The sequence below is a fragment of the Aotus nancymaae genome, unplaced genomic scaffold, assembly GCF_030222135.1.
Source record: "Aotus nancymaae isolate 86718 unplaced genomic scaffold, 86718_ANA_hifiasm-v0.15.2.pri h1tg000057l, whole genome shotgun sequence".
NCBI lineage: Eukaryota > Metazoa > Chordata > Mammalia > Primates > Aotidae > Aotus > Aotus nancymaae.
This window is the reverse complement of record NW_026988471.1, coordinates 41,523,212-41,540,125: the sequence shown is the minus strand read 5'-3', so window position 1 is coordinate 41,540,125 and position 16,914 is coordinate 41,523,212. Positions and strand designations below refer to the sequence as shown.

Here is a 16,914-nt window from a genome sequence, read left to right as displayed (position 1 = left end):
TGATATCTTAGAAATTTTCCAAATATAACTTTAATAGAAGCTATTCTTTAAGGCAGAGATAGAATCTTAACACTTCATGAATATCTACCAGGAGTCAGAGGCTATGCTGGGAATAGGATATAATTTGATTTAAATATATTTCACTTTTAGGTGATTCTGTGAATTTTCTCTTCTTTTTCTCCTCTCTCTCCCCAATACTAATAACATAGCTCCTATGCCTCAACTTCCAGAAAAATATAGTTCTATGCCTCAACTTTCATATTTGGTATATCGGCAGACGAGGTTTACACAGGCAGAAAATGACGGTGAAGGGGTTTTATTAGAAAGTGATGGCTTCAGCCGGGCATGGTGACTCATGCCTGTAATCCTAGCACTTTGGGAGGCTGAGGCAGGCAGATCACCTAAGGTCAGGAGTTCGAGACACACCTGGCCAATATGGTAAAATCCTGTCTCTATTAAAATACAAAAATTAGCCGGGTGTGGTGATGGATGCCTGTAGTCCCAGCTACTCAGGAGACTAAGGCAGGAGAATCGCTTGAACACAGAGGTTGCAGTGAGCTGAGATCGTGCCACTACACTCCAGCCTGGGCAACAGAGCGAGTCTCCATCTCAAAAAAATAGTGACGGCTTTACGGTCTGAGCTAAGAAAAATACCCACTGTATTTCTCTACACATTTGCAAACATATACCCATTTCCTATACAAAGAAAATAAGAACATCTCCTACGTACAGGAATGTGTAGTTTTATCAAGTTTTGCTTTATTGAGCTTCACAGATACTGTGCTTTTTTTAAAATTGAAGCCTTGTGGCTACTCTGCATTGAGCAAGTCCGCTGAGGCCATTTTTCCAGCAGCACATGCTCACTTCATGTCTCTGTGTCACATTTTGATAATTCTTACAATAATTCAAGCTTTTTCTTGATTACATCTGTTATGGTGATCTGTAATCAGTGATCTTTAGTGTTACTACTGTAGTTGTTTTGGTCCACAAACCACACTCATATAAGATGCCAAACTTAGTTGATAAATGTTTGTGTTCTTTCTTGAGGGGAGCTCTGAAAAAAAATTTTTTAATAAAAAAATAAATGTTGTATATCGTCTGACTACTCCCAGTGACTGTCCCTTCCCTGTCATTCTCCCTCTCCTTGAGCATCTCTATTCTCTGAGACAGAAGAATATCAAAATTAGGCCAGTTAATAGCCTTATAATGGTTTGTAAGTGTTCAAGCAAAAAGAAGGGTCACATATCTCCACTTTAAATCAAAAGCGAGAAATGATGAGCCTTCATGAAGAAGGCGTGTTGAAAGCCAAGAGAGGTTGAAAGCCAGGCCTCTTGAAACAGTTAACCAAATGGTGAATGCAACTGGGAAAGTTCTTGAAAGAAAAGAGTGCTACTCCAGTGAACACATGAATGACACAAAAGCAAAACAATCTTATTATTGATAAGGAGAAAGTAGCCTGAATAGAGATCAAACCAGCAATAACATTCCCTTAAGCTAAAGCCTAATCCAGAGCAGGGCCCTCTGGATTCTATGAAGACAGAGAGGTGAGGAAGCTGGAGAAGAAAAGTTTGAAGCTAGTAGAGATTGGTTCATGGGGTTTAGGGAAAAAAGCCTTCATTGTAACATAAAAGTGCAAGTAATGCAGCAAGTGCTGATGCAGAAGCTGCAGCAAGTTATCCAGATCTAGCTAAGATCACTGATGAGGGCAGCTACACTAAACAACAGATTTTCAATGTAGACAAAACAGCCTTATACTGGAAGAAGATGCCATCTAGGACTTTCATAGCTAGAGAGGAGAAGCCAATGCCTTCAAAGCTTCAACGGACAGGCTGACTCTCTCATTAGAGGCTAATGCAGATAGTGACTTTTTAAAGTTGAAGCCAATGGTCATTTGCCATTCCAAAAATCACAGAGCCCTTAAGAATTACGCTAAATAGCCAGGCAGGGTGGCTCACGCCCGTAATCCCAGCACTTTGGGAGGCTGAGGCAAGCCAATCACCTGAGGTAGGAGTTCGAGACCAGCCTGGCCAACATGGTGAAACCCTGTCTCTACTAAAAATACAAAAACTAGCTGGGTGTGGTGGCGCACACCTGTAATCCCAGCTACTCAGGAGGCTGAGGCAGGAGAACTGCTTGAACCTGGGAGGTGGAGATTGCAGTGAGCTGAGATTGCACCACTGCACTCCAGCCTGGGTGACAAAATAAGACTCTGTCTAAAAAAAAAATAAAAATAAAATAAAAAAAAAATATATATATATATGCTAAATCTATTCTGTCTATGCTCTATAAATAGAACAACAAAGCCTAAATGACAGCACATCTGTTTACAGCATGATTTACTAAATATTTTAAACCCACTGTTGAAACCTACTGCTTAGGGGAAAAAAAATCATTTCACAATATAACTGCTCATTGAGAAGGCAACTGGTCACCCAAGAGCTCTGATGGAGATGTACAAGGCGTTGAATGCTGTTTTCATGTCTGCTAGCACATCTATCATCCATTCTGGGATGGAGGAATGGATGGACGAATGAATGGATTCATTCATTCATCATTCACTTGAGACAGGGTCTTGCTTTGTCTCCCAGGCTGGAGTGCAATGGCATGGTTCCCTGTAGCCTCGATCTCCTGGGCTCAAGTGATCTTCCCACCTCAGCCTCATGAGTAGCTGGGACTACAAGTATGTGCTACCATGCCCGGCAAATTTTATTTTTTGTAGAGACAGGGTTTCGCTATGTTGTCCTGGCTGGTCTTGAACTCCTGGACTCAAGTGATCTACCTGTCCTGGCCTCCCAAAGTGCTGAGACTATAGGTATAAACCACCATGCCCAGCCAAGGAGTAAGTTTAACTTTCAAGTCTTATTTAGAAAATACATTTTGTAAGGCTATACCTGCCTTATCTGGGCAGTGAACTGAAAACCTTCCAGAAAGAACTCACATTTCCAGATGCCATTAGAACATTAGAAATTCATGAGAGGTGGTCAAAATATAATACTAACAGGAATTTAGAAGAAATTGATTCCAACCCTCATTGATAACTCTGAAGGGTTTAGGACTTCAGTGAAGGAAGTAACTGCAGATATGGTGGACACAGCAGAAGAACTAGAATGAGAAGTGGAGCCTGAAGATGTGACTGAATTGCTACAATCTCATGATCAAACTTGAACAGATAAGTAGTTGCTTCTTATGGATGAACAATGAAAGTGGTTTCTTGAGATGGGAGCTACTCCTGGTGAAGATGCTGTGAACATTGTTGAGATGAAAATAAAGAATTTAGAATATTATATAAACTTAGTTGGTAAAGCAGCAGCAGAGTTTGAGAGGATTGACTCCAATTTTGAAAGAAGTTCTACTGTGGATAAAATACTATCAAAGAGCATCACATGCCACAAATAAATCTTTCATGAAAGGAAAAGTCCATTGATGTGGTAGATGTCAATGTGGTCTTATTTTAAGAAATTGTCACAGCCACCCTAAGCTTCAACAACCAGCATCCTGATCAACAGTGGCCATCAAAATTGAGGGAAGACCTTCTAAAGGTCTTCCCTCAATTTTGATGAGGCAAAAAGATTATGACTCACGGAAGGCTCAGATGATCATTAGCTTTTTTTTTTAGCAACAAAGTATCTTAAAAATTAAGGTATGTACATTGTTATTTTATACATAATGCTATTGCACACTTAATAGACTGCAGTATAGTATAAACATAACTAATGTTTGTTTGTTTTGAGAAAAAGTCTCACTCTGTTGCCCAGGCTTGGGTGCAGTGATGCAATCTTGGCTCACTGCAGTTCCAACCTCCCAGTCTCAAATGATTCTCTCACCTCAACCTCCCAAGTAGCTGGGACTACAAGCACATGCCACTGTAATTGGTTAATTTTTATGTTTTTTGTAGGGACAAGGTTTCACCATGTTGCCCAAGCTGATCTCAAACTCCTGGGCTCAGGCAATCTACCCACCTTGGCCTCCCAAAGTGTTGGGATTACAGGTATGATGGCAATCATACCCAGCCAACATAACTTTATATGCACTGGGAAACCAGAAAATGCATGTGAATTGCTTTATTGTGATATCAGCTTTATTGCAGTGGTCTTGAACTGAACTCACAGTATCTCTGAAGTATGCTTGTAAATGCTATACTCAATATACAAATCTGGGCCTATATTCATCCAGTGGGAAAAAAACACTAGATTTGGAGTCTAGATCCCATTGTTTCTGGGTTTTGGGGTTCAGGGGAGCCCTCAGTTCCCCTGAGAGGACATTTCTCCAGGTTCTTGGTCTGTCACTCCCCCAAGAATGGGAGAGGAGACCACGGCACAGTGCACTCGTAAAAGTAAATGCTGGACTCAAAAGTGTTTGTAGAAAGTGATTTATTTAAGTAGAGAAAGAGAAACAGGAGGAGAGAGAAAGAAACAGCTAACTCTCACACTGAGTGAGAGAATCCAGAAAGATGGAATCCAGGAGAGGAAAGCAGCTTCCACACTGAGTGGAAGGGAACAGAGAGAGAGATGGAGTTTAGGAGGGGAAGACAGGCTTCCACTAGAGAGTGTGGAAGGGGACTCCAGAGGGAAAATCCAGGAGAGAGAAATATGGCTTCCACAAAGGGAGTGTTCGTGGAAGAGGATCCAAACATGAAGTCTGAAGAGGTGTAGACGAAGGGGACTTTTAACCTGGGAGGAACCCCCACCCTCTCCAAGTTCTCTGACCAATGAAAGGAGTTCCTTGGAACTTCTGCTGGAATGATTGACCTTTGGTTTTCTTCCCATGCCCACAGAAATTAAAACAGAGACTGTTAAATCTCCCAGATGGAGAGAGATGGGAGCGGGGCATGGCACTGGGAAGTTCTTGCCCTTAAAATTACGCCCCCTTGTGGACCTGGAAAGAGAACACCTTCCCTCACCATCTCTGCTACTTTTTAGCAATGTGACTTTGGGCAAATTCTTTAACCTTCTTGAGCTTCTATTTTTTTCCATTCCTAAAATATAAGTTATAACATTTACCTCATACAGTGTTTGGAAAACCAAGTGATATAAAGTACATGAAAAGACGGAGGCAGAGCAAGATAATCAAATAGAAGCCTTCAGCAATTGTCCCTGCCGAAGGAACACCAAATTGAAGAACTAACTATACCAAAAAGTGCCTGCATAAAAACCAAAAATCAGGTAAGCAATCACAGTACCTGCTTTTAACTTCACATTAAGGAAACAGGCACTGAAGAGGGAAGGGAAGAGGGAGGGAGAACATAGTGATTGTGAGACTTTGCACTGGAACTCAGTGTTGCCCTGACACTGTGGAAAGCAACACAAGGCAGAACTCAACCAGTGCCCACAGAAGGAGCCTTTAGACCAGCCCTAGCCAGAGGGGAATAACTCATCCCATAGTCAGAACCTGAGTTCTGGCAAGTGCTTTCACTGTGGGTTAAAGTGCTCTGGGTTCCTAAATAAACTTGAAATGCAGTCTAGGCTACAAGGACTGCAATTCCTGGGCAAATCCTGGTGCTGTGCTGGTCTTGGAGCCAGTGGACTGAGGGAGCATATCACCTAGTGAGATACCAGCCAGGGCTGCTAAGGGAATGTTCGCACCACACTTTCCCCAACCTCAGGCAGCACAGCTCACAGCTCTTGGAGAGACTCCTTCCTCCTGCTTAGGAGGAGTCTCCTTTCTCAGGAGAGAAAAGGATAAAGAGGACTTTATCTTGCAGCTTGGATACTGGCTCAGCCACAGTAGGACAGGGCACCAGGCACAGTCGTGAGGCCCCCATTCCAGGCCCTATCTCCCAGATGACATCTGAAGACACATTCCGAGCAGGAAGAAAACCCACTGCCTTGAAGGGAAGGACTCAGTCCTGGAAGGATTCACCAGCTGCTGACTAAAAAGCCCTTGGGCCCTAAATAATCAGCAGTGGTATCCAGGCAGTACTTGCAGTGTGCCTTGGGTGAGACTCAGAGACATACTGGCTTCAGATGTGACCTAGCACATTCCCAGTTGGGTGGCTATGAGGAGAGACTCTTTCTGCTTGAGGAAAGAAGAGAGAGGAGTAAGAAGAATTTGTCTTACAACTTGGGTACCAGCTTGGCCACACTGGGGTAGAATACCAGCTAGATACCTAAGGTTTCTGACTCCATGCCCTGGCTCCCCATTGGCATCTCTGTACCTACTTGGGGCTACAGTGAACTTGCTGCCCTGAAGGGAAAATGCCTGGCTAGATTTGCCACCTGCTGATTGGAGAGTCCTTGGGCCTTGAGTGAACATAGGTGGTAGCCACACAGTGATCATCATAGGCCTTGGGTGAGCCCCAGTGCTGTGCTGGCTTCAGGTCTGACACAGAGCAGTCCCAGTGGTAGTGGCCACAGGGGTGCTTGTGTCATTGCCCCTTCTCCAGCTCCAGGCATCTCAGCACAGAGACACCATGTCCATTTGTTTGAGTGAAAGTAAAAGAAGAGAACAAGAGTCTCTGCCTGGTAATCCAGGGAATTCTCCCAGATCTTACCCAAGAACCACCAAGGCAAGAGACACAGCATTAGTGGGCTGGAGGTGCCCCCTAATGCAGGTATGGCTGCAGTGACCAAATACTTAGATCATAACACCCAAATCCCTTCAAACAGCCTTCCCAAGAAGGATGGGGACAAACAGGCCCAAACTGTGAAGACTACAACAAATATCTAACTCTTCAATGCCCAGACACTAAAGAACATCCACAAACACCAAGACCATCCATGGAAACATGACCTCACCAAACAAACTAAATAAGACACCAGTGAAAAATTCCAGAGAACCAGAGATATGTGTTCCTTCAGACAGAGAACTCAAAATAGCTGTTTTGAGAAAACACAACAAAATTCAACAATAAAATAAAATTAAGAAAGATGTTGAAATAATTAAAAAGAATCCCATCAAATAAAATTAAGAAAGAAATTGAAATCATTAAAAAGAATCAAGCAGAAATTCTGGAGCTGAAAAATGCAATTGACACACTAAAGAATATATCAGAATCTCTTCATAATTGATCAAGCAGAATAAAAAATTAGTGAGTTTGAAGACAGGCTATTTGAAATACACAGTCAGAGGAGACCAAAAAAAAGAATAAAAAGTAATGAAACACACTTACAAGATCTAGAAAATAGCCTCAAAGGAGCAAATCTAAAAGTTACTGTTCTTAAAGAGGAAGTAGAGGGACAGATTTAAGTAGAAAGATTATTCAAAGGGATAACAGAACACTTCTCAAACCTAGAGAAAGATATCAATATTTAAGTACAAGAAAGTTATAGAACATCAAGCACATTTAATCCAAAGAAGACTACCTCAAGAAATTTAATAATCAAACTCCCAAAGGTCAAGGATTTTTAAAAGATCCTAAAAGTAGCAAGAGAAAACAAACAAATATTATACAAAGGAGATCCGCTATGTCTGGCAGCAGACTTCTCAGTGGAAACCTTACAGGCCGGGAGAGAGTGGCACGATATATTTAAAGTACTAATGGAAAAAAACTTTTATCCTAGAATAGTATATCCAGTATATCCAGCAAAAATATCCTTTAAACATAAAGGAGAAATAAAGATTTTCCCAGACAAACAAAAGCTAAAGAATTTCATCAACACCAGACCTGCCCTACAAGAAATGTTAAAGGGAGTTCTTCGATCTGAAAGAAAAAGATGCTAATGAGCAATAAGAAATGATCTGAAGGTACAAAACTCACTGGTAATGGTAAGCATACAGAAAAACATAGAATATTAAAACAGTGTAATTGTCTGTAAACTACTCATATCTTGACTAGAAAGACTAAAAGATGAAGCTATCAAAAATAATAACTATAATTTTTCAAGAGATAGGCAGTATAATAAGATATAAATACAAACAACAAGAAGTTAAAAAGCAGGGGGATAAACTTAAAGTGTAGAGTTTCTATTAGTTTTCTCTTTGCCTATTTGTTTGTTTGTTTATGCAATCAGTGTCAAGTTGGCATCAGTTTAAAATAACAGGTTATAAGATATTTTTTGCAAGCCTCATGGTAGCCAGAAATCAAAAAACATACAACAGATACATAAAAAATAGAAAGCAGGAAATTAAAACTTAACACCAGAGAAAATCACCTTCACTAAAAGGAAAACAGGAAGGAAAAAGGAAGGGAAGACCACAAAATAACCAAAAAACAAACAACAAAATGGTAAGATTAAGTCATTACTTATCAATAACAACACTGAATGTAAACGGACTAAATTCTCCAACCAAAAGACATAAAGTGGTTGATGTATTAAAAAAACAAGGCCCCATGATCCGTTGCCTACAAGAAATACACTTCACCCATAAAGATACACAGAGAATCAAAGTAAAGGGATGGGGGAAAAAATCCATCCAAATGGAAACCAGAAAAGAGCTGGAGTAGCTATACCTATATCAGACAAAATAGATTTCAAGACAAAAACTATAAAAAGAGACAAAGACAACACTTTGGGAGGCCAAGGCGGGTGGATCACGAGGTCAAGAGATTGAGATCATCCTGGTCAACATGGTGAAACCCTGTTTCTACTAAAAAATACAAAAAATTAGCTGGGCATGGTGGCGCATGCCTGTAATCCCAGCTACTCAGGAGGCTGAGGCAGGAGAATTGCCTGAACCCAGGAGGCGGAGGTTGCGGTAAGCCGAGATTGCGCCATTGCACTCCAGCCTGGGTAACAAGAGCGAAACTCCGTCTCAAAAAAAAAAAAAAAAAAAAAAAATACAAAGGAGGTCATTTTACAATGATAAAAGAGTCCTAGACAAAAGCTAAAGAATTTAGTCAACACTAGACCTGTCCTACAAGAAATGCTAAAGGGAGTTCTTCAATCTGAAAGAAAAAGACGTTAATGAGCAATAAGAAATGATCTGAAGGTACAAAACTATTATTCAGTAATAGGGTATAACAATTGTAAATATATATGCATCAAGCACTGGAGTACCCAGATACATAAAGCAAATATTATTTGCACTACAGAGAGAGAGAGACCACAAAACAATAAGAGCTGGAGACTTCAACACCTCACTTTCAACAATGTACAGATCATCCTGACAGAAAGTCAGTAAAGAAACCTAGGACTTAATCTGCACTGTAGACCAAACAAACCTAATAAATATTTACAAAACATTTCATCCAAAGGCTGAAGAATACACATTCTTCTTAGCACGTGGATCATAGGGCAGACCATATGCTAGGCCACAAAAACAGTCTTTAAAATTTTACATAAAATAAAATTATATCAAGTATCTTCTCTGATCAAGATAAAATAAAAGAAGAAATCAATAACAACAGGAATTTTGGAAACTATACAAATACATGGAAATTATACAACATGATCCTGGCCCAGATGTGGTGGCTCATGCCTGCAATTCCAGCACTTTGGGAAGGCTGAGTCAGGAGGATTGCTTCAGCTCAGGAGTTCAAGAGCAGCCTGGGCAATATAGTGAGACCCTATCTCTACAAAACAACAACAATAACAAAACAAACAAACAAAAACACAATATGCTCCTGAATGACCAGTGAGTCAATGAAAACATTAAGAAGGAAATTGGAAAATTTCTTAAAACAAATGATAATGGAAATATAATACACTAAAACCTATGGGATACAGCAAAAGCAAACTAAGAGGAACGTTTATAGCAAAAAGAGCCTTGATATGGTTTAGCTGTTTTCCCACCCAAATCTCAACTTGAATTGTATCTCCCAGAATTCCCACATGTTGTGGGAGGGACCCAGGGGGAGGTAAATGAATCATGGGGCCAGTCTTCCCAGTGCTATTCTCATGATAGTGCATAAGTCTCATGATATCTGAGAGTTTATCAGGGGGTTCTGCTTTTGTTTCTTCCTCATTTTCTCTTGCTGCCACCATGTAAGAAGTGCCTTTCACCTCCTGCCATGATTCTGAGGCCTTCCCAGCCATGTGGAACTGTAAGTCCAATTAAACCTCTTTTTCTTCCCATTCTCAGGTATGTCTTTATCAGCAGTGTGAAAACGAACTAATACAGTACAATGGTACCAGCAGAGTGGGGTGTTGCTGAAAAGATACCTGAAGATGTGGAAGTGACTTTGCAACTGGGTAACAGGTACAGGTTTGAACAGTTTGGAGGGCTCAGAAGAAGACAGGAAAATGTGGAAAAGTTTGGAATTTCCTAGAGACTTGTTGAATAGCTTTGCCCAAAATGCTGATAGCAATATAGACAAAAAGGTGCAGGCTGAGGTAGTCTCAGATGGAGATAAGGAACTCATTGGAAACTGGAGCAAAAGTGATACTTATTATGTTTTAGCAAAGAGACTGGTGGCATTTTGCCCCTGCCCTAGAGATTTGTGGAACTTTGAACTTGAGAGAGATGATTTAGGGTATCTGGTAGAAAAAATTTCTAAGAAGTAAAGCATTCAGAGAGGTGACATGGGTACTGTTAAAGGCATTCAGGGTTTTTTTTGTTTTGTTTTTTGAGATGGAATCTGGCTCTGTTACCCAGGCTAGAGTGCAGTGGCGTGATCTCAGCTCACTGCAAACTCCACTTCCCGGGTACAAGCGATTCTCCTGCCTCAGCCTCCCAAGTAGCTGGGATTATAGGTGCCTGCCACCATGTCCAGCTAATTTTTGTATTTTTAGTAGAGATGGGTTTTCATTGTGTTGGCCAGGCTGGTCTTGAACTCCTGACCTCATGATCCATCCACCTCGGCCTCCCAAAGTTCTGGGATTACAAACGTGAGTCACTGCACCCATCTAGGCATTCAGTGTTAAAAGGCAAACAGAGGCCAGGAGCAGTGTGTAATCTCAGCATTTTGGGAGGCTGAGGTGGGTGAATCACAAGGTCAGGAGATCAAGACCATCCTGGCTATGGTAAAACTCTGTCTCTACTAAAATACAAAAAAGTGGCATGCACCTGTAGTCACAGCTACTCAGGAGGCTGAGGCAGGGGAATCAGTTGAACCCAGGAGATGGAGGTTGCAGTAAGCTGGGATCATGCCACTGCATTCCAGACTGGTGAGAGAGCAAGACTCTGACTCAAAAAAAAATTTTTTTTTAATAAAAAAGGAAACAGAGCATAAAAGTTTAGAAAATTTGCAGCCTGACTATATGATAGAAAAGAAAAACTCATTTTCTGGGGAGAGATCAAGCTGGCTGCATAAATTTGCATAAGTAGCAAGGAGCCTAATGTTAATCCCCAAGACCATGGGGAAAATGTTTCCAGGTCATGTCAGAGGTCTTCATGGCAGTTCCTCCCATAACAGGCCTGGAGGCTCAGGAGGAAAAAGTGGTTTCAAGGAACAGGCCCAGGGTCCCTGTGCTGTGTTCAGCCTAGGGAGTTGGTACCCTGTGTCCCAGCTGCTCCAGCTATGGCCAAAAGGGGCTCAGGCTGTGGCTTCAGAGTGTGGAAGCCCCAAGCCTTGGCAGCTTTCACATGGCATTGAGCCTGTGTGTATACACAAGAATTGAGGTTTGGGAACCTCCACCTAGATTTCAGAAGATGAATGGAAACGCCTGGATGCTCAGGCAAAAGTTTGCTGCAGAGGCAGGGCCCTAATGGAGAACCTCTGCTAGGGCAGTGTGGAAGGGAAATGTGGGGCCAGGGTCCCCACACAGAGTCCCTACTGAGGCACTGCTTAGTGAAGCTGTGAGAAGAGGGTCACCATCCTCCACACCCTAGAATGGTAGATCACCCACAGTGTGCACTTTGCACCTGGTAAAGGTGCAGACACTCAACGTCAGCCCATAAAAGCAGCTGGGAGGGAGGTTGCACTCTGCAAAGCCACAGGAGTGGAGCTGCCCAAGACCATGGAACCCACCTCTTGCATCAGCATGACCTGGATATGAGACCTGGAGTCAAAGGAGATCATTTTGGAGCTTTAAAATTTGACTGCCCTGCTGGATTTCTTGCATGGGCCCTGTAACCCCTTTGTTTTGGCCAATTTCTCTCATTTGTAATGGCTGTATTTACCCAATACCTGTACCCTCACTGTATCTAGGACATAACTAGCTTCCTTTTGATTTTACAGGCTCATAGGCAGAAGGGACTTGCCTTATCTCAGATGAGACTTTAGACTGTGGACTTTTGGGTTAATGCTAAAATGAGTTGAGACTTTAGGGGACTGTTAGGAAGGCATGATTGGCTTTAAAATGTAAGGACATGAGATTTGGAGGGGCCAAGGGTAGAATGATATAGTTTGGTTATGTCCCCACCCAAATCTCAACTTGAATTGTATCTCCCAGAATTCCTATGTGTTATGGGAGGGACCCATGGAGAGGTAATAAAATCATGGGGGCTGGTCTTTCCTGTGCTATTCTCATGAGAGTGAATATGTCTCATGAGATCTTATGGGTTTATCAGAAGTTTCCACTTTTGCTTCTTCCTCATTTTCTCTTGCTGCCACCATGTAAGAAGTGCCTTTAGCCTCATGCCATGATTCTGAGACCTCCCCAGCCGTGTGGAACTGTAAGTTCAATTAAACCTCTTTTTCTCGAACTCCCGACCTCAAGTGATCCATCCGCCTTGGCCTCCAAAGTGCTTGGATTACAGGCATGAGCCACCACACCCAGCTTTAAACCTCTTTTTCTTCCCAGTCTCAGGTATGTCTTTATCAGCAGTATGAAAACAGACTAATACAAGCCTACATCAAAAAAGTAGAAAAACTTCGTATAAGCTAACCAGTGCATCTTAAAGAACTAGAAAAGCAAGAGCAAACCAAACCCAAAATTAGTGGAAGAAAAGAAATAATAAAGATCAGAGCAGAAATAAATTAAATCAAAATGAAGAAAACAATACAAAAGGCAAATGGAACCAAAAGGTGATTTTTTGAAATTATAAACAAATCAATAAACCTTTAGCCAGACTAAGAGAAAAAGAGAGAAGACACAAATAAAATCAGAGATGAAAAAGCAGACATTACAACTGATACCACAGAAATTCAAAGGATCATTAGAGACTACTATAAGCAATTAAATGCCAACAAATTGGAAAACCTAGAAGAAATGGATAAATTCCTAAACACATACAACCTACCAAGAATGAATCAAGAAATCCAAAACCTGAACAGACCAATAACAAGTAATGAGATCAAGGCCATAATAAAAAGTCTCCCAGCAAAGAAAAGTCCAGGACTCTATGGCTTCACTGATGAATATTATGAAACGTTTAAAGAAGAACTAAAACCTATCCTATTGAAACTACTCCAAAAAAAGAGGAGAAAATATTTACAAATTCATTCTTCAAGGCCAGTATTACCCTGATAGCAAAACCAGACAAAGACATATCAAAAAAAGAAAGCTACAAGTCAATGTCCTGATGAATACTGATGCAAAAAACCTCAACAAAATACTAGAAAATTGAATTAAACAATATATTTCAAAAGATCATCCATCATGACCAAGTGGGATTTATCCCAGGAACGCAAGGATGGCTCAACATACACAAATCAATCAGTGTAATATAGCACATGAACTGAATGAAGGACAAAAACCACATGATTATTTTAATTGAGGCTGAAAAGCATTTCATAAAATTCAACATCCCTTCATGATAAAAATCCTCAAAAAACTGGGAATACAAGGAACATACCTCAACACAGTAAAATGCTAGCTAGATCCTTAGCTAGCATCATACTGAACAGGGAAAATGAAAGCCTTTTCTCTAAGATCTAAAACAAGACAAGGATGCCCACTTTCATCACTGTTACTCAACATAGCACTGGAAGTCCTAAATACAGCAATAAAACAAGAAAAAAAAGTCATCCAAATTGGAAAGAAGTCAAATTAGCCTTGTTTACAGATGATATTATATTTGGAAAAACCTAAAGACTCCACAAGAAAATTATTAGAATTGCTTAACAAATTGAGTAAAGTTGCAAGATTCAAAATCAACATACGAAAATCAGTAGTATTTCTATATGACAACAGTAAACAATCTGAAAAAGAAGTGAAAGATCTCTACAATGAAAACTATAAAACACTGATGCAAGAAATTGAAGTGGACACAAGAAAATGTGAAGATATCTCATATTCATGGATTGGAAGAATTGATATTGTTAAAACGTCCATACTACTCAAAGCAATCTACAGATTCAATGCAATGCCTATCAAAATACCAATGACATTCTTCACAGAAATAGAAACAATAGCCCTAAAATTTATACAGAGCCACAAAAGACCCAGTATAGCCAAAGCTATCCTGAATAAAATGGAAACTGGAAAAATCACTTTATCTGACTTCAAATTATACTACAGAGCTATGGTAACCAAAACAGCATGGTACTGGCATAGAAACAGACACATAGACCAATAGAACAGAATAGAGAACCCAGAAACAAATCTATACATCCACAGTATAAACTCATTTAAAATCATGGTGCCAATAATATACTTTGGAGAAAGGATAGTCTCTTCAATAAATGGCCATGGGAAAACTGAATAGTCATATGCGGAAGAATAAAACTAAACCCCTATCTCTTGCCAGATACAACAATCAATCAAAATTAATTAAATACTTCAATCTAAGACCTCAAACTGTGAAACTACTAAAAGAAAACACTAGGGAAACTTTCTAGGACACTGTTCTGTACAAATATTTCTTGATCAATATCCACAGGCACAGGCAACCAAAGCAAAAATAGACAAATGAGATCACATCAAGTTAAAAAGCTTTTACAAAACAAAGGAAACAATCAACAAAGTAAAGAGACAAAGCACAGAATGGGAGAAAATATTTGCTATCCATCTGACAAGGGATTAATAGCTAGAATATATAATGAACTCAAACAATAGAAAAAATCTAATAATCTGATGAAAAACAGGCAACAGATGTGAAAAGACATTTCTCAGAAGAAGACATACGAATGGCAAACAGGCATATGAAAAGGTGTTCAACATCACTGATCATCAGAGAAATGCAAATCAAAACAACAATGAGATATCATTTTACCCCAGTTAAAACAACTCTTATCCAAAAGACAGGCAATAATGAATGCTGGCAAAGATGTAGAGAAAAGGGAACTCTCACACACTGTTGGTGGGAATGTAAATCAGTACAACCATTATGAGAACAGTTTGGAGGATCCTCAAAAAACTAAAATTAGAACCACCATATGATCCAGCAATCCTGCTGTTATATACCCAAAAGAACAAAAATCAGCATGTTGAAGAGATATCTGCACTCCCGTGTTTACTGCAGTATTATTCAAAATAGTCAAGATTTGGAAGTAACCTAAGTGTCCATCAACAGACAAACTGATGAAGAAAATTCGCCATGCACAGAAAGACAAACTGCACATTCTCACTTATCTGTGGGAACTAGAAACTAAAATAATTGAACTCATGGAGACACAGAGTAGAATGATGGTTATCAGAGACTAGGAAGGACAGTGGTGGGGGGGTATGGTTAATGGGTACAAAAGTATAGTTACATAGAATGAATAAGATCTAGTATTTGAATCTAACATGGTGACTACAGCAACAATAATTTATTGTACATTTAAAATAACTAAAAGAGTATAATTACATTGTCTGCAACACAAAGAAAGGATAAATGCTTTAGGTGATGGATAACCCATTTATCCTCATGTGATTATTAAGCATTGTATGCTTGTATCAAAATATCTCATGCACCCTATAAATATATACATCTATTCTGTGTCCACAAAAATTAAAAATAAAAAATAAAGTACATGAAATTTTTCAATCATAAGATCAATTATGTAAGGCAAATGTCACCTGTATTTTACAGATTTATAGAGGAGAAAACTCATACAAAAAAAAGGAGGGAGTTCACCCAAGGTCACACAAGAAGCAATCAGAGGAGTAAGCAATCAATCCCATCTGATTCCAAACACTCAGATAGCTTTTTTTCCCCCATGGCACAGACAAGTCCCATCACCCCTGCTGCCCTCTCTTCAGGCTTTCTGACATGAAAAGGTTTTCCAGTAATGGCTCTTCTATCCCTGCGGGCCTAGGGCCTTGCTACCTACAGCCACCTGGAGTTAACCAAGTAAGGCAAATGTAGTAGGTGGTACCTGGTTTGCTAGCAGTAAAGATGTCCACAGTGGAGGAAATGGAGGAGATGGGACTGGAAACCACAATGATGGCATACAGCACACTGCTGGACCAACATCCTATGGAGAAAGGCCAAAGTATAGGGAGACTGGCAAGGCACTGTGTAGATCTCCAATTTTGAACCTTTATTCTTTGTATCATTACTGACTCCTTGCACTGCGCACTGAGGCTTCTTATGTATGCAGATTTCTTTTCTTTCTGTCTTTTTTTTTTTAAGAGACAGGATCTCACTCTGTCACCCAGGCTAGAGTGTGGTGATGTGATCACAGCTCACTGCAGCCTCGATCTCCTGGGCTCAAGTGATCCTTCTGCCTTAGCCCCTCCCGCCCTCACCCCTAAGTAGCTAGAACTGTAGCTACTTGGCAGGGGGGCAGGAAAGCTGAGGTATAGGTGTATGCCACCACACCCAGCTAATTTAAAAAACAATTTTTTTAGCGATGGGGTCTCACAATGTTGCTCATGCTGGTCTCAAACTCGGCTCAAGTGATCCTCCTGCTTCAGCCTCCAGAGTAGCTGGGATTACCAGTGCAAGCCACCACTCCCACTCTGTATACAAATTTCATCTTCACCTTTGGAGTTTAGGTTCTATTAGTTGGTCACAGGGCCTGTGCGTGGCCCTGGAGTTTCCTTAATAGAGCATACAGAGTTCTGACTCTGTACCCAGTCCATACCAAGGCCTTTCTTTAAAGGGCCTTTATCAGGGCCAGGAAAGACAGTGATTTTCAGGGAGGAAATAAGTTGTCCATTTTTTTTTCTAAGGCTAAGCAAAATCCTTTCTGCTAGCCCAAATTCACAGACCCTTTCCTATCATCAAGAGCCTGCAATGCAAAGGTAGAGGGTGAGTGGAGGAGGCAAGCCACTGAAGGGGACA

The 16,914-nt window shown here is 40.5% G+C and overlaps 1 protein-coding gene across 3 annotated transcripts in view; it reads right to left on the bottom strand.

Moving 5' to 3' along the window:
* MTA3 (metastasis associated 1 family member 3) overlaps nt 1-16,914 on the bottom strand; it is a 190,684-nt gene that overhangs the window by 13,359 nt on the left and 160,411 nt on the right. For 2 of the 3 annotated variants that reach the window (XM_064364030.1, XM_064364031.1), the window contains exon 17: nt 16,004-16,102. The exons of the other annotated variant lie outside the window; for it this stretch is intronic. In XM_064364030.1, coding sequence (XP_064220100.1) covers nt 16,004-16,102 — 99 coding nt within the window. The remainder of the gene's footprint in view (nt 1-16,003; nt 16,103-16,914) is intronic. 3 annotated transcript variants of the gene reach the window in all.